General features: G+C 46.8%; 1 protein-coding gene across 15 annotated transcripts in view; it reads left to right on the forward strand.

The window, feature by feature from the left end:
* The window catches only part of Znf532 (zinc finger protein 532), a 109,587-nt gene extending 88,421 nt beyond the window's left edge, over positions 1–21,166 (forward strand). For 14 of the 15 annotated variants that reach the window (XM_031365907.1, XM_031365905.1, XM_031365901.1 and 11 more), the window contains 3 exons: positions 14,810–14,922; positions 17,337–17,511; positions 18,684–21,166. In XM_031365907.1, coding sequence (XP_031221767.1) covers positions 14,810–14,922; positions 17,337–17,511; positions 18,684–19,178 — 783 coding nt within the window. In that variant the 3' untranslated portion in view covers positions 19,179–21,166. The remainder of the gene's footprint in view (positions 1–14,809; positions 14,923–17,336; positions 17,512–18,683) is intronic. The other variant, XM_031365906.1, reaches the window with a different exon arrangement.
* The last annotated feature ends 1,502 nt before the right edge of the window (positions 21,167–22,668 follow it).

Here is a 22,668-nt window from a genome sequence, read left to right on the forward strand (position 1 = left end):
GAGTGCAGCTCTTAGTTACTCGTAACCAAGAGGAGAAGCTGGGAGACTGAGAACAGGAAATGGAAAGAAATTGAAGTGACAAGCCCAGTTTCTGTTTCTAATATACACTGATTATTCTGAGGCATAGAAAAATAAAACTAAATAAATTGCTCAAGAAAGATGAAGTTATTTGAAAATATTACACAGAGAGGCCTGTGGCTCCTACTCTGCTTCTTGTTTGGAGCCAGGTAGAGGACCTACTTAGGGATGAACTGTGTCTGCTTAGATGTCTGCTGGAGCCATGAGAGAGGCATTTCCTGTAAACTCATGTGAGTCTCTTACAAACAAGGTTGAGCAGAGGTAGATCTGTATTTATTGGCATTCATTTGTGTGTCCTAAAGAGAAGGACACAGCTTTCTTAGCAGACTGTGACTTGTGTGAGGGTTTTGAGCAAAGCTCATTGCATGGGTTATTGAGCATGAAAGCCCCAGATCCAAAATGTGCAGTGAAGTTTACAGCACAGAGTAGTAAGACACACATGGCGAGTTCTAGTTGCCAAGTCAGTGCCTTGTGTTTTAAAAGCCTTAGGGGCTGGGATGCCCAGAGCTGGAGTAGTTGGAGGTGGGGTGGAGGGTAGGGTGGTCCTAGTAGGATCCCCAATAGAATTGGTCCCCTGTAATTGGAAGCAAGTATAGCAGTCCCTCTGCATCCATGGGAATGGGATCTGGGACCTTACCAAAATCCAAGGATGCTCCAGGCCCCTAGGCAATGTGATGCAGTTGCTGTGTGCTTGACACGCCTCATCTATGAGTTTCAAACGATCTCAGGATGACTGAAAAGTGCCTAGTGCCTATGTAGTGAAATAGCATGCAAATGGCTGCTATGCTAATAGTTGTCATACTACTGCTTAGGAATGGCAATAGGAACTAACCAGAGCTCCCAGAGACTAACCCACCAACCAAAGAGTACACATGGTAGGACTCATGGCTCCAGCTGAATATGTAGCAGAGGATCATGGGTCGGTCATCAATGAGAGGAGAGGCCCTTGGTCCTGTGAAGGCTCTATGCCCCAGTGTAGGCGAAAGCCAGGGCCAGGAAGTGGGAGAAGGGTGGGTTGGTTAGCAGGGAGAGGGGGGAAGGAATAGGTTTTTTTGTTTGGTGGTTTGGTTGGTTTGGTTTGTTTTGTTTTGGAGGGGAAACTGGGAAAGGGGATATCATTTGAAATGTAAATAAAGAAAATATTTAATAAATTAAAAAAATAAAAGTGAACAAAGAATAACTAAAAAAACAAAAGGAATGAGGACAAGAGAAATGTGTCTGCGCTTGTTCAGTAGGGGCAGCCATTGTTGTTTCTGTTTTGTTTTATGTTCCAAATCTTCAGTTCTGTGCTTGATTAGAGCAGAGTGGTAGAACCTCCTGGTTGGTAGCCATAGCTAAAGAGCCCATCGTAAAATGCCCTTGGCAGATCCCAGAATACTCTCTGGCCACCTGACAGCTGCCAGAGCAATTCTATAGGTCCTGGCGCTCCTTCGTGTGTGAAGCATTGCTTAGGCCTGGTGTGTGGACCTTGCCTTCTGTTGCATCAGTGACATAGGACTGCTGCCACATGCCATTGTCTCTGGCACCATTGCTGCTGTAGTTCCTTCACCCAGGGACATGCTCTGAATTCATCATGGCTCACCAGCAAGCTCCCCGCTTTGCTATGTGCACCGGCTGCATCCTTGGGGGCCTGGGGTCACCTCCCAGATTATGCCTGTGCTCTTTCTGTAGATCACAGTGAAGAACACCCGTGGAGTAGCCTGGGCTCTCAGTTCATGTGGAAGGGAACAATCCAGATGCACAGCTAGCTGCTAGACTCCGGTGTGCTAACCCGGCTCTCAGCTTGGCCAAAGTCTGTTACCGTGACCATCTGCCATCCAATTTGGTAACCAGAGATTTGCATGTTTACTTTTATCTTCCTGCTGGGCAGACTGAGGCTTTGATCAGAAAGGGCCTGGATGTCACTGTGTGGGCTCACTGGGCAGAACCAGACGACCCTCAAGAGAACCCAGCTTTTTAGGTACCAAGTAGCGTCTTTGCACATGAGGTACAAGAGCACACACGGCACTCCGAAGAGTCTGCAGCCTTTGAGGCCTGAGAGCAGTAACTGGGATGTTTCAACACAGTGAGTAAGATGTTTACAGACATCCAGACTCGCCTGCTGCATCGCCCACAGAGCTGATGGAGGAGCAGGCTTTCCTGTTTATTTCTAGTATGCTCTGGAGGTGGAGGATGTCTGGATTTTGGTGCCCAGACAGGCATCCTGCCATGGGTCAACGTACCAGGCAGTACTTTCTGGTGTAAGGACAACTCTTATTAAAAACACCACCCACAGTCAGGCACTGAGTTCATCTCCCTGGCACAGACAGCCATTTGTTTTTGGTCCTGTCTCCTACTTCCTGGTGGCTTCCTTGAGCTTGGGTTTTGTTGTCTGGATGCTGTGTCCCATGCCAGGCTTATTATATAGCAAGGCTCTGACTCTGCCAGACACATATCCACTATTTCCCCTGCTGTTGCCCCAGGCGCCCTCCCTGACCCTGAATGGCAGCAGGCCCAACAGAGTGTAGATGAAGGGGAGAGTCTGCTGTCTTGTGCCTAGAAGAGCCAGGGTTAAGTTTGCTGATGTGTTGGAGATGGCGGTCTCCCTGTTGTGTCCCAGGACTGGGGCTCTGCCACAGTTCAGTAGCCTCACATAAGTTTGTCTAAGAAGGCAGCTGTCACTCATCATTTCTTAGGAAAACGCCCTGAAGTCCTCCTGGCAGGGCAGTTTTTAAGTGTGCAGCACTTAATATGCATTTCTGCCTGTAGGTTCACTGTGTTGGGCATCTGTGCTGTAGCAGGACTGGCAGAGGAAATGACAGGCCACTCTACGGAGCTGATTTAATATGGATTTTTTTTTTTTTTTTTAATTTGCACTGGGAGGTCATAGATTCCCACTCAGCTCCGCCTTATAAATAGGACAATTGTAGATGCAGGAGCAAGCAGCCCTGTGTGAAAGCCGAGAAGGGTTAGAGTGGCCACCCTGTCAGGGGAGAACGAAGGCTTACTTGGAAGCAGAGGCTCAAGCATTGAGGAAGGCTCAGCCTGACCATGGGAATGTATCCTGGGGTGGTTCAGGAAAAAGCTATCCCGTGGAGCCTCACTCACCTCTTTGACAGGGATCTGTGGAGCCATCACAGACAGTTCTTGCACAGGGCAAGTGACACTGGCCAGGACTCCCTCCAATGGTCCTGGTTCTTTACACCCAGTATGATGGCTCATTGTACCCATCAACAGTGCTTCATAACATAGTTTGTTTATACAGTTGGAAAAACACTGTATGGTGGAGGGCTAAGAGCCCCTCCTGGGGAGTAGCCTCCGATGGCCGTTTAATGTTCACCTCCAGGGCAGGTACGTTTATTTGCTTCTTAACGTTATTAACAGATGTCTTACAGATTGTCTGATTTTAAAGTGGTGATTGGTTTGGAAAGGAATGTTCATTTTCTCTTGACCTGAAAATGAATAGTTACAGGTACACATAGACATTTAAAAAGGCTGTTTAAATAATTTCTAATTAAAAAGGGTAAAAACGGTTGTATGGAAGACTGTATTAGAAGGCAGATGGGCGGTGGAGAGTGTGTAACCCGGCATGCCCAAGGCCCAGGGTTCAGTCTAGCACCACATAAACTGGCCATGGTGGCACACGCCTATAATCCCAGTTTGAGTTGGAGGAAGTTGGGTGAGGGGTGAGGGGTCATGTGACTGCATTGTGTGTTGAAGGCATGGTTGGTCTACAAGAAACCCTCACTTGAGGGAAAGAAAGAAGGGAAGGAAGACAGGCAGGCAGTTTCTCTAAGTTCTCCCAGCACTTCCTCTCTGAAGGTGGGTTCTCTGGGAACAGACAGAGAACTCATATTCTCCATCTGCAGGCAGACATTTTAGAAACAAAAGAGAGTTCAGAGTTAGGACCAGCCCCTGTGTAGAGGGAAAATGAGGCTGCAAGTGGGCAGATGATTGGCAGTGGAGAGAGAAACTTCACAGTCATATGGCATTAGGAAATACTGAGAGCTCAGGTGGCACACAGTGCATGCCTAGGGCCCCATCCCTTCCTCCAGTGTTCACCTGAAGGAGCCTCGTGAGACCGATTTTCTCCTGAATACCCTGGGAGGCCCTCGCCAGGGGTTCGTGGGGAAGGGCCCCTGACACGGCAGAGGAGGGACTTGTTTGAGGTCTGTAAGAGGGACCTAAAGCCCTTCTCTGTCAGCCACCATTCAACAAGGGAAGAAGATAACAGGGAGCCTAGGTATGCGTTGGTAGTTGTGATGCTCCGATGCCTGGGACTTCCCTGGAGTCGAGTCCTCTTGCTGCATTTGTCTGGGATTGCCCTGAGCTTGAGTGCTGAGGGTCTGCCTGCTTTGGTGTCTTCTGTTCTCCACCTGGCCTTTCGTTATTGCGCGCTTATCACCATACTGCATTTTAATTTTATAGTCCTACAGTGACACCGACAGCTTTTATGTTTACTTATTTTGTTCGTGTGTGTGTGTGTGTGTGTGTGTGTGTGTGTGTGTGTGTGTGTGTGTGTGTGTGTGTGTGTAGTTCTGGGTTCTTTGTGGCCCATTTCAAAGCTACCACTTCCATAATCTAGGTCACTTTCAAAGATAACACTTAGCCTGGGATCCAGTCTAGAATGTATTACATGAAACAGTAAAAAGCATTCCTCTTGTGTCATAAGTCACAACCTGGGTTACTTAAAATCTCATTTCTGCTGGCCCCTTACAGTAAGTTCACCTCTGCAGGATATTCTCTGTTAATGTGAGACAGTGGACTAAGGCAGGAAAGCTTGTTTCACGTTTTAATAATCTGTGGAAACCCACCCAGCCTTCATATCTCAGAGCTGTGCTCAGCGAGTACAGAGCTGACCGGTCACCGTGGGAACGTTACGGCCTCAAAAGCCTCATGCGCCCCAGACAGCTTGGCTAAACTGCAGTCTGAATTCACGCTGTCTCAGAGATTTCTCCAGAATTGCTGTTTCAGCTTGCAGAAACCTGGGTAATGTGATTAATTTTAACACTCTAATTATATTTCTCAAAGCTTCCATGTGTGGGCAGATCATGCTGTGTGCAAGAAACACACTATCTTAGTCTATTCTTGGAAATGATGGAATTGGACCAGAAAGATCGTATCAGTTCCCAAGGTGATGTCTTCCTGTAAGGGTGTAAGGGTTTATGGCCACATTCTAAATGTGCGGAAAAGGATGCTCTTCTGTTATCTGTGGAAAGGGTCAGCTACCACAGTCACCAGTGAGCAAGGGTGACAGGCGAGTGGGTTTATTTTCTGTCTTTTACTAACTGTAACTGGAGTTAACATTATGTAGCTGGACCCAACAAGAAAAAACTTTAAAACCCACACAACATTCGTTTTCACATATCCAGATGTCAACCTTAATACTAAGCAATTCTTGTGATGCTTGCTCTCTTAGGTATGCTCACAATTAATTTGAAGTGAATTTAAAAATTAACTACTAAGGTATCATTTATGTAAATCTCAGTGCCTGTCAATAAAAACCTTGTTTTATAGAAAATATAATTTTAGGAATGTGCTAGATTTTAGACTTAAAAATTACCAGTTGGGGTTGTCAGTATGCACTCTAGCTTGAGTATTCCTTATCCAAGGTGTTGAGGACCAGAGCGTGTTTCAGACTTAGGATTTTTATTTTGTTCTGTTTCTTATTTTGGAGTATTTACACTGACTTCATTGGTTGCTTTTCATGGTGGGGATGCTCAGTCCTTTTCTTTCTCTTTACAGAGAACATGCGTTCTGGAACTGTGTAAGCAGGGCACTCACATGCCGTGGGAATGCGTAACTTGCAAGCATTTTTCTTCTGTGTGTCCCACTTCTGTTTAAGAAACATTTACCACATTGCAGAGTATCCACTGTGAATAGTATAGGTCATGAACACTGAAACGAGTCTGTAGAAGACTGACAGATGTCTTGGAGGAATCACAGACAGAGTGAAAGGAAGTGTTCCAGGAGGGCTGCTTTGAATTCAGATTGCAGCCAGGAGTTCAGGCCCTGTGAGCACAGGGGACACTACGCTACTGGCCTGATGTTAATGGAGGACAGGCCTAACAATTAAAATCCCCAGTGATTCTTAGAGAAGTTTTGAACTTGGGTCTCAGTGCAAGGAAGCAGAGGTGAGGGCTGCACCCAGGTCTGGGACAAGAAACTCCAGGGCAGGGGTCTCAGAAGAAAGCCTGTCTGGGGCATCTTTGAAGATGTGTAGGAGGGACTTGATTGGAAACCAAGCAGTGGATGTGGCGGTCAGCGGGGAGTGCTGGGGTGCAATGTGCCTGACAGTGTGTATGGAGAGTGGGACCGTGAGGGGCAAGTCCCAAGCCTCTATAAAGCTACTGAGCATAGCTGGTAGGGTTCAGAGAGGAGAGCCCAGCTGTGCATATCATATCCAGCGGTTTGCCCTTTAGCTGTGCAGTATCTAGAGGAGAGGAGAGGAGAGACCTGGAAGACCCTACAGCTGAGAGACGATTGCTTTTAATCTAGAAAGGTTTCAAATAGGCCTCTGGGAACATGTGCAAAGGAAGGGGGTGGGAGGTCCCTCAGCTGAGGTGAAGTTTGGACTTTGTCTCTTCTAAGAAGAGATGGCCACTGAGTCCATCGATTTGGTCCCTCTGTTCCAAGGGTGATGGTGTCCATGTCTACAACCCCACTGCAGACCATTCAGGAACCTTACAACGTTACCCACTCTCTGTGCATCTTCCACTTTTCCCAAGCATTTGCGAAATCATAAAGCAGGTGACGGTATCTCTTAGTGTAACGGCAGAACAAAAGTCCTAACTTCTTGGCTTCTTTATCCCTCCATCTCTGTCTGGAACAGAGTTTGCGCAGGGCTCTGAGCCCTGGCTGTTGCTTTGTAGACCAGACTGGCTTTGAGCTCACAGAGATCCACCTGCTTCTGCCTCCCAAGTGTGCCACCGTGCCCAGCTTCACAGCAAATACATTTGAGCAGACCCAGGTTATGCCATCAGTATCCTTCTGCAGAGCTCCCTCACAGAGCAGGCCACCGTGCCCTCATCACCGTGCGGAGGGAGGACAGTGCATGGGTGCTGGCTCTGTGGCAGATGTTCCCGGAGAGCAGTGGAAGCTAGCTGGTCACAGCCTCAGGTGTGGTTATTCAGCAGGGTGTCAGAGACGGGCTGAGATCCTGGTGTGACACCCCTTGTTGCTAGAGTGCCAGGTGTTGAGGTATGTTGAAGAGCAGCGGGGACCACTGTCTGCTGAACTTCCCCCGGGGCCTGGGTTCTTATGGCCAGGCTTTCTGAGGCTTGTCTTGCCCTTGTTCCCGATTGGTGCGGGCTACCTGCTCCCAGGGCCTCGTTGGTTACCCCCGGTACTGGATTCTGCTCTCAGGACGCTGGGCAGGCATCTTGTAAGCCACTCTTCTCAAAGTTAGTCTGTCTCTTCTTCAGCTCTGTCTGTCCTTCTGCCTTGGCCTGACCTTTCCATTCCCTCAGTGCTGACCTGTGGAGGTCTCCAGTGCCTTTCTTGTCTGCGCTTTCTCGTGATTCTATCCTGTGCGTGGCAGTGGCCTGCCTTGTAGGATGCTGTTTTCTCTTGGTTCCCTTCTTTATCGACACCACCTGCTCAGCCCCTCCCATCCAGCTCTCAATGGGTGATGTGTTCTTTTTAAAGGGCACACTTACTTTGTGTGGGCACAAGTGTGGATGTCAGGTTCCTGCTTGTGGGAGCCTGCTCTCTCCTTCCACCATGTAAGTTCTTCCACCAAGGCCTAATAATGAAACTCAGATTATTAGGCCTTGCCGCAAGCACCGATACTCACTGAAGCATCACACAGGCCCTCAGGAGGTTCTTATGCGATGATCCTAGGTCTGGATCTCTGATACAGCTCGCTCTCTTGTCCCAGACTTGGCTAACTACCTGCTTTACATCTGTGTAGACTTTCAAGGGCCTTTCATAGTATACCTACAATAGAACTTTTAAAAACCCACTCCCTTCAAGACATCAGGCAAATCTTCCACCATAGAGCTGCACCCTGATCCACAAGTGTAACTCGAATCCCTCCTGTCCCCAACTCTACTTTTCTCTGGATCTTCCCTTAGTAACTGGGAATTCTCTTCTACTGGGTGCCATGCTAACACATATGGAAGGGTGCTTAACTCAACCCCGTTCCCCTGGCCCCCTGCACTGTCATCTACACTCAGCCTGTCCACCAAGGCTCCCAGCAGCTCTTCACCTTTGAGAACTCTGCCAGATCCAGCCACCTTCCCATCCTTCACTCAAGCCCAGGGCCCATGACTTCCTTGGAGTCATGGGGGATGGCTCTTCAGATTTCACACACTGCAGGATGTCCCATTTACCATAGGTTCTCCACTCTCGACTTCAAAAGGTATCTTGTCACGTGCATGGTAATCTCCAGTCCTCACCATGGAGCCCAGGGCTTCTTCTGTGATCTCCCTTCTCCCTCCTCTCACTCTCTAGAAGACAACATAAAGGACCTGATTGGGCAGTACACAGATGGTCAAAGAGTACAGGGTTGGCTGGTCGGCCTTCCTGAGACTTACCACACTGACCACTGGTGGCATTGGAGAGCGGGGGTCATCCTGGATATGGGTACACAAGCGCTCATGGGTGTTGATGGATCTGAGGATGTTTTGCCAAGGAGTACCAGAGACCCTTGATATTTTCACAGGTTTTAAGCTTCATAGACAGTGTTTAGGAATAAGTGGTTAACTACAGAGACATTACCTGTACTTATCAGGAAGCTGAAATAATACAGTGGTGAAGAGAACCTAAATTCTGGCCCGCTTATACAATGAATCCTCTAAAGTTTCTCTCAATACATACTGTGTGTATTACAAGTAAAATGCCCATTTTTATAAGTGAAAATGAATATCTATATTCAGAAAAGAAGTGTTATGAAATATAGCTGTAGACTTGAACACTGTTCAATGGATGAGGTTAGAAGCAATCATTAGTCTATTTTGAAGTCCGCATTTGTTTTTAATTTTTACATTTAGTAGGGCGTGTGTGTATGTGTGTCTGTGTCCGTGTGTGTCTGTGTGTGTGCACGCGCATGCACACGCGCACACGCCATGGTGTGGGAGTGCACAGCTTTTGGAAGTTGGATCTCTCCATTTCAAACTCAGGTCACTAGGCTTGGCAGTAGTAACATTTACCCACTGCCTTGTTACTTCACGCCCCCCCACCTTTATTTGAATATTTATTTAATTTTGAGACAGACTCTCAGAATCATGGGGATGGGTGCTCCACTTGGGTTTGAAGGATGGACAGTGTGAGCTTCAGCTGGCCTGGAGGGTCTGCCCCCTCTGACTAAGCCTCTAGCCTCCTCAGTTATCAGCTCACCCAGCGTCTCTAAGTCTCTATGTCAGAGTCGGCCATGCTCATATCTCTCCTGACTTCTGAACATTAAGCAGTGTTTGCTCTGTGCCCAACACTTCATCCTGGTTGTCACCTGTGATTACTTGGCAGGGCTCACTGATAGGCTTCTAGTGCACACACACAGATTATTGGAACCATTAATGTGTAGTGAGCATTTCTGAAAAGCAAGGCCCCCGTGATGTGTAACTGGCAACTTCTGTTCCCGGGGAGTGTTTGGAGGATAAAAACACCCAAGCACACCTTTAAGGAAACCCAGAACATTAGGGGTTAGATACACCTGCAAGTAAAAATTTATTAGTCGAACATTTTTGCATTTGACCTAATGTTTTCAGTAGCTTTACTCATCCTCTGCAAACTGGCAATCTTGATGACCATCAACTGGTAAGTGGGCCAGGGAACTAGGGTATAGCTGTATAAGTGGGACATTTATACAACTAGGATATTGCTATAAAAGTTGGACATTTCTCTGAAGTAAAAAGGAAAATAAAGGAGAATTAGCCATGTGTTGTGCTGGGTGCCTGTCACGCTGTGGGCTGCCCCACTTGCATGACAAGTACACAAAGCAAAATGAGAGCTATAGAGAAGAGGGTGTGGCTGCTGACAGGGCTGAACGAAAGGGCCCGTGGGGATACAGAGAGGAGCATACCCGTTCTGTATCTTGATTGACATGGCCTAATTCAGCTGCATCCATGCTTTCTAAGATTTATTTATTTATTTATTTATTTATTTATTTATTTATTTATTTTATGTATATGAGTACACCATTACTCTCTTCAGACACACCAGAAGAGGGCATCCATCGGATCCCATCACAGATGGTTGTGAGCCACCATGTGGTTGCTGTGAATTGAACTCAGGACCACTGGGCCATCTCCCCAGCCCCATCCATGTTTTCTAAATACTTATTTTAATTTGTATACATGTATGCATGTACCCACTGAGGCCAGAAATGGGTATCAGATCCCTTGGAACTGCGTTTGCAGCAGTTCGGAGCTGCCTGATTTGGATACTGGGAACTGAACTCCAGTCCACAGGAGGAGCAGCAGCAAGCGTTTCTAACCACTGAGCCGCTGTTCTAGCCCACATCCTTTTCTTCTTAAGACAGGCTTGTCTGATGCATGGCAGCCATGAGCTCCCTCTTGTCTCCTAAATGCTGGGATTTGGAGCTCAGCACTATACAGAATATGAAATGCATCCACGTAAAACTGTACCTCAGTAAACCTTACATCTTTTTTTGAGGCAATAGATCACAAAAGGTTTGCTTTGCATGTGCTCACAAAATCTAAACATGAAGGAGTAGAGCGGAGTCTCATTCCTACCCCTGCACCCCTAGGTCTTTTGCCTATCTTAAGATTCTTTATAAAAATCCGTGGTCGTCCCATCTCCATGGGACACTTTAGCTTTCCCTGTCTTGTTACCTGTGGTCAGCTTCAGTGTGAAATCACTAGGTGAAAAATTCCAGATGTGAACAGTTCATAAGTAGCATGATGAATGTTTGTCCTGTCCCACCCGGGAGCTGAGTCGTCCCTCTGTCTTGTGTGCCTCTGTACCTGCTGCCCACCATGAGTCACTCAGTGCCACTAGCTCCCTTGGTGATCACCACAGTGCCAATGTTTAACTGACTCTCAGTTTAGTCATGCTGGTCTCGGCATGTGGATAGGGTGCTGCCAGTTCAGATGAGCCAAAGAAAGGCTGTAATGCACTTTGTAAATGCATGAGCTCTTTGAGACTTGGACACATTCATAGGACTTTTAGGAGCACGTGTAACTGTTGTTTTATTAGTTCATTTCTTACTGTGCTTAACTTGTAAATTTAATACAGGAGGACACGTACAGCTTGCCCTTAGCTTACTGTGGTCTGCTGTAAGCTTTCAACTTGTAATGGGTTTGTGGGGCAAATTACGTTCAGTTTCTACTTTTGGAGGGTTCCGTAAGTCAAAGGTCAGCTTCCTGTATAGAAGAGAGCAGCACCCACACAGGCTTCAGTACTGCCTGAGCATGCACACATCCTTCTGGACACTTCAAACATTCCCAGTAACAAAGTGTAGGAGTCGGGGGTGTGCAGGGAAGATCTGCCATGGACCTGGATCAGATCCCGAATAGACAGGTTCAGAGTTTAGAAGTTACCTTGTAAGGGGCTGCTGCTGTGGCACGCTTCCTGTCTTGGAAGTCATTCTGATGAGGTTGAAGGTATGTGTCAGTGTGGCTTGGGGACAGCTGGGTGCTCTTTAATCAGTTGGCATACTGCTATTTCCTGATGGCTGTCAAGGGGGCTTCTTGAACACTGGTGGAGCATGGGCCTTGCCTCATTCTCATTAAATTGTAAACCCTCATTTTTATTTAATTTTGAAAGGCGTTATGATCATCTCCTGTGATAATGGGGGTGCGTGCTACAAGAGTAGCCCTCAGGAAATAGAGGAGTAGCTGCCTCCAGAGCTCCGCCTGTTTCACCACACCCAGTTTAAGTGGTGCTAAGGAGAGTTTGTGCACATGGAGTGAGCACTCTACCACAATTGAGCTACATCCCCCAGCCCTGTCTGGCCTCTAGAAATAAAGTTCAGTTTTATGTTTTCCTAACCTTGCAGGTTGCTAGCTCTGTGAAAATGGACTCAGAGCAAGGCTACTTCTCACCTATGGTCCTCTGAGGGCCTCCCCACTGGCACTTCCTAATTAAGAGCTTTGATGTTAATACAAAACATCAAACCTGTTACCGTAGAAAGTCCAGTCTCACCATCTCTGTGTCCTCTTGTAGTGCTGTCACATGTTATATTCTCTGAGTCTGCTGTTTGACAGAGCTGTCTTTCTTTTAGAAAGCAGGCTTGTGTCTTAACTTCAAGTTGATCTGATATATACAAGATTAATAGAGAATTAGGTATTCGGCTTTTAAAATATTGTTATTGAAACAACTGTTTGTTGATGACTCTGTGCTTAAAGCTTTATTCCCAAATGGGTATTTGTTCTCTCTTGTTGTTTGGCCACATAAGTGGAATAGGGGTTACTACTGGTTTGCTCTGTGTAATCAGAAATTGCCTGTAACCCTAGAAACTCGGGAGAGTGAGGCAGGAGAATCATGCATCTGAGTCCAGCCTAGACTACATAGCTTGTCTTAAAAGAAAATATAAATTATGGGGAAAAACTTTAGGAGATGTCAGTTACTTTTCTGTTGCTGTAACAAAACACCGGGACCAAGTCAACTTATAAAACACGTAATTGGGCTCATGGTTTCAGAGGGTTAGGATCCATGATGATAGGCAACAGGAACAGCTGAGAGTTCACATCTTGATCCATAAATGGGGGCAGAGAAAGGCAAAGCCCACTCCCGGTGGTGGCCATGACTTCTAGTCCTTACCAAACAGTTCCACCAATTAGGGGCCAAGGATCCCCCAAGCTGGCCATGACTTCTAGTCCTTACCAAACAGTTCCACCAATTAGGGGTCAAGGATCCCCCAAAATGGCCATGACTTCTAGTCCTTACCAAACAGTTCCACCAATTAGGGGTCAAGGATCCCCAAAAATGGCCCGTGGGGGCCATTCTCATTCATACCACCACATCTCTCTATCCCCATCAAAGATTGATACTTTTAGTGTTAACATGGAGATGAGAATTGTTTCCTTCGCCTTTGTCTGGGTCCAGAGGTCTTCACAACACCCACCAACCCTTTTTGCTTTATTTAGAAAACTGAACATGGCAGTGAACATTTTTAACTCCAACACTTGGTAGGCTGAAACAGGAGGATCACCATGAGTTTAGGGCCATCCTGAGCTAAATAGCTTATTTCCTAAATGAACCAAGCCTGTTTCCCACTGTGCTGATATAAGCGAAGATCTATGGGGTGAATTGCCCAGTGTTTCCTCAGCTCTCCACAAGGAAGACACTCTGGTGACCTAGTGGCTTTGTTATTAGCCAAGTATCTGCATGGGACCACACAGCTGGGAGTTACAGACACAGGGTGCCAGCCCTACTTTGGTTCTAAAGATCCGGACTCTCACCAGTTACATGGATTTGATATTTTACATATGTATATATCAGATGATTACATTTAAGAAAGTATCTCTCCATCGTTTGTACTGTCAATAGAAATGTCTCATATAAGAACTGATTCTATATAGCCCGACTTAATGACGGCTGAGCCGAATTTGGTTCCATTCTGGAGAACCTCCTGTAGCATGACAGTGCTTGATTTTTGACTGCTTGATGTCATGCCCAGAACTATCTTTTAAAGCTAAACCTCCAGTTTGCTTCACGGGTCCTGTACAGACAGACATCTGATTGGCACAATTGTGCCTCTCACCAAAGGGCCTCATGCACTAGACAGCCACTCTATCGCCGAGTGATAGCCCCAGCCTGGAAACTTAAGTATGAAGACAGTTATTTTTGCTAGTATTTTTATTCAGTATATCTCATATGTAAACACTCTCTCATACACATTAAAAGGTACGGAAAGTGCTCTTCAAAGTTCTCTGTTCCCAAGATAGCCACATGCATCTTACAAAAACAGGGTCTTCTAGGAAATTTCCCTTATAGAATTGAGTAGGCTTCGCTGAAGAGCAAAGGTTTTACATGTTTAAAATCAGCCAGTGATTTAACATGGCACATTGAAAAAGGCAAAATTCCCATTCACGACGGATCAAGTGATGGTTTTCCTTGGTAGCTATTGAAGTAGTTGATACTACGTTTAAAACAGTAATTTTCTTGAAAATAATATTTATATTATATAACAAATACCTGGGTATTTGGTTAGATTTTTAAAAAATGTGAGTAATTAGGGCATGAAAAATTCCACCCTTCTAAAATGAGCAGCTTCCTCCGTGATCCACTGCTGCACTGTATTGCAATTTGGGGTTTTATTTAAATGTGTGTGAGTGGTTTGCTTGGATGTATGTCTGTGTATCGTGTGTGTAATACCATAGAGGCTGGAAGAGGTTGACCGATTACCTGGAACTGCAGTTATAGACAGTTGTCAGCTGCCCTGTGGGTGCTGGGAATTGAACCCTGGTCCTTTTAACTACTCAGTAGATCTTAATCACCAAGCCATCTCTCCAGCCCTGTAAACTTATAGTTTTGTTAGATTTTACGGTGTAGTAGGGCTGCTATAGCTCAGAGATAAAACAGTTACTTAGCATGCCCATGTACCAGCATTGATAACCAGTTTAAAATGCCAGTTTAAATAAATACATCAGGTGATCCAGGCACAGTGGTGCTAATCCTAACACCTGGGAATCAGAGGCAGACAGATCTCTGTGAGTTGGAGCCTGGTCTGCAGTGAGTTCCAGGAGAGCCAGAACTACATAGTGAGACCCTGTGTGAAAAACCCATCAGTCAGTCAGGTGACTTTTGCCTCACGGTCTTAAGGGGCCCTCTCTTCTCTCCTGCACAGCAAATGAAGAAGCACCCCTGCCGCCAGTGTGACAAGTCTTTCAGCTCCTCCCACAGCCTGTGCCGCCACAATCGCATCAAGCACAAAGGCATCAGGAAAGTTTACACCTGCTCGTAAGTCTCACAGTCTGCTATGGACACAGAGAAGGGATGGTAGCCCCAAAAGCTTCTCGGGTTTTGCCATTTACTTTTGACTCCTGCTCTGCTCCGGTGTCTCACCTACAGTGTATCCTGCTTCTGTGTTTGTTCCCCTCATCACACATAAAGCGGGAGAGCGGTGTTACACACACACACACACACACACACACACACACACACCTTTGTATGAGGGTTTGGTGGGCTTTCCAGGTGCACAGTGGATGAGATGCCCTTCACTTAGTGACTGGATCATGTGACCATGTAGATTTGGGGTTGATCTACTCAGTAGAAGGCTCTCGCCCAGACCATGGCCATCTGGCTGCAGTCTGTCCCCTAAGTTAGAAGCTTTCACTGTTGGCTGGGATTACATGTGAGGGACTGAAGGGGTCAATGTAAACTTGCCCACCAGCAGTCAGTCATGAATTGCCTCTTGTATGAGCTAATCAGGCTATGGTTTCTTGTTAGTGGGAAAACTGCGTCACTCACTCCCCACACATGTGAAGTAACTTGATAGGACCAAGCACTGCTCATGAGAAGACCAGGGACCAGAGAGGTGGCTCAGCATTTAGGAGCCCTTGTTCCTGCAGAAGACCTGAGTTGGATTCCTAGCACCTAGGAATGTAGGAATACTACTTGGTAGTTTACAACCATTGTAACTTCAGTTCCAGGGAATCCAGTACTTTTGTCTGACCTCCACAGGTACTGAGTGTGCATTTGGTGCACATATGTACATGCCCAAAAAACACTGACATGTAAAAGATAAATTGAACAAACTAATTGAAAGGGGTGGAGGGAGAGGGGGGGGAGGGGGAGGGCGAGCGTGCAAGCACAGAGCCAGTGTGGAACACTGTGATTGCGGTCAGAGCCAGACCCTGTGGGCCTCGTGGTGAGGACATACATAAGGTATGAGGGTTCGCTGTGCCTTGGCCAGTTAGTAAGAGCATCATCAGGCACATGATGTCCATGCTGACAAGATGGAAAAGCCTGACATGGGCCTTCCTTGACAGCTGCTGCTTTTTCTGATTTCTTTTTCTTTTTTTTTTTCTTTTTTTCCTACTTCTCCCTTGTCTTACAAATAGCCAAACCCCACAAGGGAGCCGGTACGATGCCTCGGTGAGTTAGGGTGTTCATAAACTTCATAAGCCTGACAATGAGAGTTCAATCCCCGGAGCCCACCTAAGGGTCAAAGGGAAGAGCTGATTCCACAGGGTTGTCTCTGGCTCTACACATGTACCATAGTATGCACAAGCATGTACACACACACACACACACACACACACACGAAGAGAGAACACATCTTTTATGCTTGAGAACGTTTCTTGCTGCCACCCCACAGAAGGAGGGAGGGTCTTTAATATGAAGTCACCATCATTTGGGGACCTGCCATTAGGAAACCCCCAGATGCCTTTTCAAGGTAACAATGTGGTTCTACAGATGGGGTGCTGTCACCCTTCACAGTGCAGTGGGTTTTGTGTTTGTTTGGTTTTTTTGGGGGGGGGGTGTATTTAGAGACAGGGTCTCAGTCTTTAGTCTCAAACTACAGTGCTTCTGTCCTACTTCCTGCCTTTAGAACAGGCGTGCACCAGCCTGTGGTCTCAGTGCTGTCCCTTACGTCTGACATAGAGGATCCATAGTCGGCATGGCCATTAACCTGCTGAAGCTTGGTTTTGGACTGTTTTAGGAGAATAGTAAATAAAAATCTAGAAAAAGGAAATCATCTTTGTAGTGTATAAAACTTAATTTACCTCTCGTGGATAACTGCATTTTAATCTCATGAATGAATAAACATTTCCAGGTACAAGCACAAGTTGCATTTGTGCTTTGAGGAATCTAGGCCAGCATTTCATCATGATGTGCAGAGGGAACAGGGGTTCAGCAGGGGCCATCTGCAGCCTGAGGCATCTCTCATGTAAATTCCAAGGGCTGCTCTGTGCCACTGTAAAGAAAACAGAAAATCCACTATTCTCCAGTTTTGTTTTATTTTTTTTAAGATTAAAACCATCTAGAATTGCAGATTAAATTATGCTTTAGCCAAACCCAGACAAACAAACCAAAGTAGGCTGTTCCAGTGAGGGCACAAAGGTTAACTGAGGGCTGGAGAGATGGGGCAGCCGCGGAGAGCTCTACTCCTCTTCATGGCCACCTGAAACTCCAACCGCAGGCTGTGTACCTGTGCGCATGTGGCACGCACACAGACACAGAAATTTGCTCTTCTAATCAGTACCTTTTACAGAAGCCTAGGGATAGGGCCTTTCCCAGTAGGGAGTGGGAGTCACAGCACTGCTTATTTTATTTGGAGGCCCCAGTGTCAGCTCTGCTTCTCTGAGGCTCTGCAGCAAGCAGCCCTCGGCAGCCATAGTTCCCCTCTCTCTCTCTGTCTTGTGTCACAGGCACTGCCCAGACTCCCGGCGGACCTTCACCAAGCGGTTAATGCTGGAGAAGCACATACAGCTGATGCACGGGATCAAGGACCCTGACGTAAAAGAGCTTAGTGACGACGTTGACGACGTTACCAATGAGGAGGAGGAGGAAGAGGAGGAGGTGGAGATAAAGGAGGATGCCAAGGTCAGACATCTAAGCTCTGCTCTCTAGCTGTCACCTATGCTGACAAGTGTTCCCTGTTCCCTCTCAACGGCATCTTGTGTAGTCGTAGCTTAACCTTGACCTTGTCAAGGACTACAGTAACCCCTTGCAGCCCTTCCGAGCTCCCAACTGCTCCTGAAAAATAACCTCTTGAAGGGTCTCTTAGTTTAACTCATAAAATTATATATTTGACTTAGGGAAATTGTCTATTAAAGAAATGTATTAAACAGATGCTATTCACTGCCTTGCCAGCCATATTCTTTTCTCTATGGGTAGTGAGCCTTGGTCAGCTGAGAGCATGTATATATGCAGGAGCCACGCACACGGCATTGAGTGTTCTGCTTGCTGTTAGAGTTCCAGAAAGCACCACACAGCAGTTTTTCCTGGCTTTGGTGCCAGGATCAGTCTAGAAGAGGCTAGCACAGTTTCTCAAGACACACATTAGCAGCAGTCATCAAGTGTGCACTTGATTGGGACAGAATCAGGTGGGTGTGGCATTAGGACAGGTCTTCCCCACCGCAGAGGTAGCTGCATGTTCGCACGTACAGGCCATAAGAGTGGTGCCCTAGAACAGAGATGCAGAAGTGGAGGTGTTTGGGATTTAGAAAGCCAGGGAAAAAGAAAGGGGTGGCTCCAGAGGAGACACGTGACAAAGAGGACTAGTAGCTGGTGCTGGGTCCATGGGGTCTTAGTCATTCCCTCGTGTCCCACGTCCTTTCTTTGTGAGGTGCTCCACTCTGTCTCCTTTGGCCTGTGTGCTGTGTTTCCTGTTTCTGTCCAACCCACTGTCCTCTAAGCACACAGGCCTTGCTCCCTCCTGGCCTTTCGCACTCAGCTCCTGGTGTAGAAGGAGGCCCACTTATCAGCTTTCATTACGGTTGTCCCCGTGTTTTCCCACATGAGCCCTTCACACACCTTTGCTTTGTCTCCTGAGGTGTGGAAGGCCTGCGGTGTTGCTCCCCTGCAGCCCGAGGCTGTGAAGGCACTGCTGTGCACACTTGACACGGAAATGCTTCCTATTGGTGGGGTGATTTCACACAGTTAAGGCCTCCAACCCTACTCCATCCAGCATCTGCTTTCTGGTCAGGCATAGAGCCCGCCATCTTCAGTTGTATCTTTTGTTTGTTTGTTTGTTTTGGTTCCCCCCAACAAAGGTTCCCAGTCCCAAGCGGAAGTTGGAGGAGCCGGTTTTAGAGTTCAGGCCTCCCAGAGGAGCCATCACTCAGCCACTGAAGAAACTGAAAATCAATGTCTTTAAGGTCCACAAGTGTGCCGTGTGTGGCTTCACCACCGAGAACCTGCTGCAGTTCCACGAACACATCCCTCAGCACAAGTCGGACGGCTCCTCCTACCAGTGCCGGGAGTGCGGCCTGTGCTACACGTCCCACGTCTCCCTGTCCAGGCACCTCTTCATCGTGCACAAGCTGAAGGAGCCTCAGCCCGTATCCAAGCAGAACGGGGCTGGGGAAGACAGCCAGCAAGAGAACAAGCCCAGTCCCGAGGACGAGGCCGCAGAGGGAGCAGCATCAGACAGAAAGTGCAAAGTGTGCGCCAAGACTTTTGAAACGGAAGCTGCCTTAAACACACACATGAGGACACATGGCATGGCCTTCATCAAATCCAAAAGAATGAGTTCAGCTGAAAAATAGCCACAGAACTTCCATAAGGAAAACCCATATCCACATAGGAATTGAGAACAAGATGTTTTTGTTACCAAAAGTTTGCAGTATAACAGAGTTACCAGTACTGTCTAGGCTGTGGCCACAGCCTCCCTGCCCTGCCCTCTCACCTCTGCAGATGTCTCCCTTCCCATAAGTGTTAAGGCAGTATCTGAGTTTTAAAGAGTTTGTATATATTTAAATAACATTTTATACACTCTTTGTTACATGTTTGTATCAGTATTTGGTGGAAAATGTTTTGAGGGTTTTTTTTTTTTTTTTTGTGTGTGTGTGTGTGTGTGTGTGTGTGTGTGTGTGTGTGTGTTAGGATTCTCTTTTTTTGTACTGTTTTCTTTAAAATGGAGTTCTTAGTAACAGGGGCAGTTCCTGAATTCAAACCAACCATTTTGTATGTTACGAATTTGAATGAGTTCAATAATTACAGGCTCTCATGCCTTTTTTAGTGTTTTTAATTTTTAGAACTCGCCACATAAATTGTAGGTGATTGTGGGTCTCACAACACTAGCAACTTTTAAGTGTCTTAGTACCACACGCAGTGTGCCTGCTCCTAGCAACTGAGGGCTCCAAGGACATCACCCAGGTGAGGACGTGGCCTGAGCCATCCCAGACAGTGTCAGCCTTACAGGCCCCACCTCTCTCCGGTGAGTAAAAGAGGCCAGGAGTCCAGTAGGGCATTCTTAAGTCCATCTGGGGGAGCGAGGAAGAAGGGATCCATAAAGGGGAGACACTGGAGCTGGCGAGTTTTCTGGGTGAATTCGCAAGGCCGACTTACAGGGCAGGAGGAGACAGGCTAGGAAAAGGCCAGCCTGTGGTCAGAGTTGAAAGTCGTAGTTAGACCTGTAGCTCTCTAGGTCAGGTTTTGTCATGGAACTCACCACCTATTTGGAGACACATCCTACAAGAGTATCAAGTATTTATTTCTCCGGCTCTTGACTGGAACAAAAGGGCAGGGTTGACTTAACCCTTTGCTGTCTACACAGTTGGTGTTTCCTGTTCTAGGTGCTACTGCCAAATGTTCTGGTACTTAGTGTAGGGATGCACAGCCGCCCCACCGACCTAGCAATGCAGCAGCCAGCCTGTACTCTGCAACTGCCCATAGATGAGCCACCAGGCTTCTAGAGTTGTCTCGGCACCCTCCCAAGGTCACCTGACTGGAGCACTGTCCTGGTGCTCTTGGTCACATCCCTGTATAGTTCTCTGAGAAAGCTCTATATTTTGGTTATTATTTTGTGTTTTCCGTTGCATTTTTATATCTTGTATTTATCACCCAATACGTTTTTGTACTTTTAGTTTCCTAAAACAAAGAAATCCATGTGTGTATATAGAGACTTGCATGCTGGACTGTAGTCAACGTTCAGTTCCTTGGAAGGTCTTGCTGCTGTAGGGTGTGCTCCCTACACCACCGCGACTGTATTTTCAACCCATTTCACATGTAAATAAATGAGGAACACCTGGCCCCTTGAGCTTCTTCAAGAGAGTTATTGGTGGGTCTCTGACATCATACAATCTGGGGAGTGACTCCTTGGGGGACAGGCTGCAGGATACTGCAGACTTCTTTCCCCTCTGAAGAATGGCTTCTCATTCTCACCGGCGACCAGCTGTCTGCCACGTTCTGTTGACTACATCGGTACAATCCAAGGGTGTGAGACGTTCTTCAGCTCCAAGTGTAGTTGCTGTCACGTGTTACATCCGCTCCCACTTGTGTTCACGGCACTTTCACACGTTCCTGCATTTGAACCTTGCAATAAGCCTGCGTGGGGGCCACGCGGGTCTGTACAGCTTACAGTCGAGGAAGCTGTGCTCGGGTTCAGCTCTTCGCCCGATCCCTCATAGCTGGTAAGTGGCTTTGCATATTAGAACCCAAATATTTTGCTCTCGATCTAGTACTCGCTCTTTGTGGTTATGTACATATTGACAGATATTCATTTATTCAACAAATAAAAAGTTATGTGCAAAAATACAATGGTTGAACTTTTGTTTTGGGGAAACTATGGCTTTTTAGAAATTCTGGTTTTCCTCACATGCTCGTGAGTGTCTGTGTGAGACGAGCACGCATTTTGAGTGTGGGTGCTTTAGAGAGGGCCAGGGCTGTCAGGTCTGGGCAGCTGGAGTTAAAGGTGGCTGCAGACCTTTTACCAGCATGTCACTGACCACCAAGCGCAGGTTCTCTGTGGCAGCAGTACAAGCTCGGAAGCATTGAAAGGCATCTCTCCAGGCCTATACTATGGCTTTTATTAGATAACCTAGAAGTATTTTTACTTTTAAAATTAGCAAGATCTCTTGATAACCTAGACATAAGACCTGGTAAATGTTTAGTTTTGAAGGGTTACAAGAATGGCTCTTTAAAAATGCCCAGAGGTTCAAAACAGAAATCAGAACCCAGGTCAGGAAACTGGCATTCAGGTACTGTACCCCACAGGAAAGCCTTGCCAGTCAGTGCCTCTGGAAGACTTGGTAAACTAAAGGGCAGATCTTGAGAAAATTTCCTAGACTACAGCAGTAATTAGGAGCTGGAGTTTGTGGCAGCCAGCGAAGAAGTCAAGAAGGATAAGATGAGAGGGCCCAAGGTTGGTTCTGTGGACATTCCAGATAGAGGACTAGAGTCCTGGAAAAGCCAGAGGGAGCATTTTTGACCACTAGTCAAGTGATGTACATGTGAGTTAACAGCACTGACCCAGGATCCACATGCTGGCACTCAGCTTCCATCCATCCACTGCTCAGTAGTTACTGATGCTAAGTGTGGGCATTTGAGAGAGAAGATAGAACAAATAAATGTCTGAGGATTTGTTTTTTTTTTTCCCTCTTATTTCCAGTGTTCACTGTGAGTTGACTGAGGAAGGCATAGCTCCCTAACACCTCACCCCATTTTCTCACTGGCCCAGGAACTGAAAGGGGAAGTTGGCCTAGAAGGAACAGTAGGGAAAAGCAGTGTGTTCCCTAACTCAGTGACCAAAACCAGTCATGTGGTCCCTGTAGAGTCGGGCAATGATTCCTTTCACACCCATCATGGGAGCTGTGTGCTAGCACAGCATAAGGCCTGGATGCAGTCGTGGTTGCAACCAGGCAGGGGCTTCTGTTGTGATCCAGTTTTCTAAGTTAGGGAGGAGAGTTTCATACAGTGAAACACAGGAAAAGAAGTTTCATGAGAAAGTTGAGGCTTAGATTTCAAGCTGGAGATTTAGATTAAATATTAAGAGAAGAGCTTGAGTTTTAGATACACATTTAAGATGGGGCTCTGTCTCTGGCAACTTTGTGTTACCAGTGATAGTAACAGCAATGCCCAAGGGAGAATAGCCCATAATACTGACAAAAGGGGAAGCGTAGGCTCAGTCCACAAGGCCACATTCTCAGCAGGTTCCCCCCTCCACAGCTTGAAGGCTGAAGACTGTCCACCTCCTACCGTGGCTTTGGCAGTCGCATTTCACCAGCATCTCTGAGCTTGTGTGATCCCATCTCCAGG

The sequence above is a fragment of the Mastomys coucha genome, unplaced genomic scaffold (genome assembly GCF_008632895.1).
Source record: "Mastomys coucha isolate ucsf_1 unplaced genomic scaffold, UCSF_Mcou_1 pScaffold13, whole genome shotgun sequence".
NCBI lineage: Eukaryota > Metazoa > Chordata > Mammalia > Rodentia > Muridae > Mastomys > Mastomys coucha.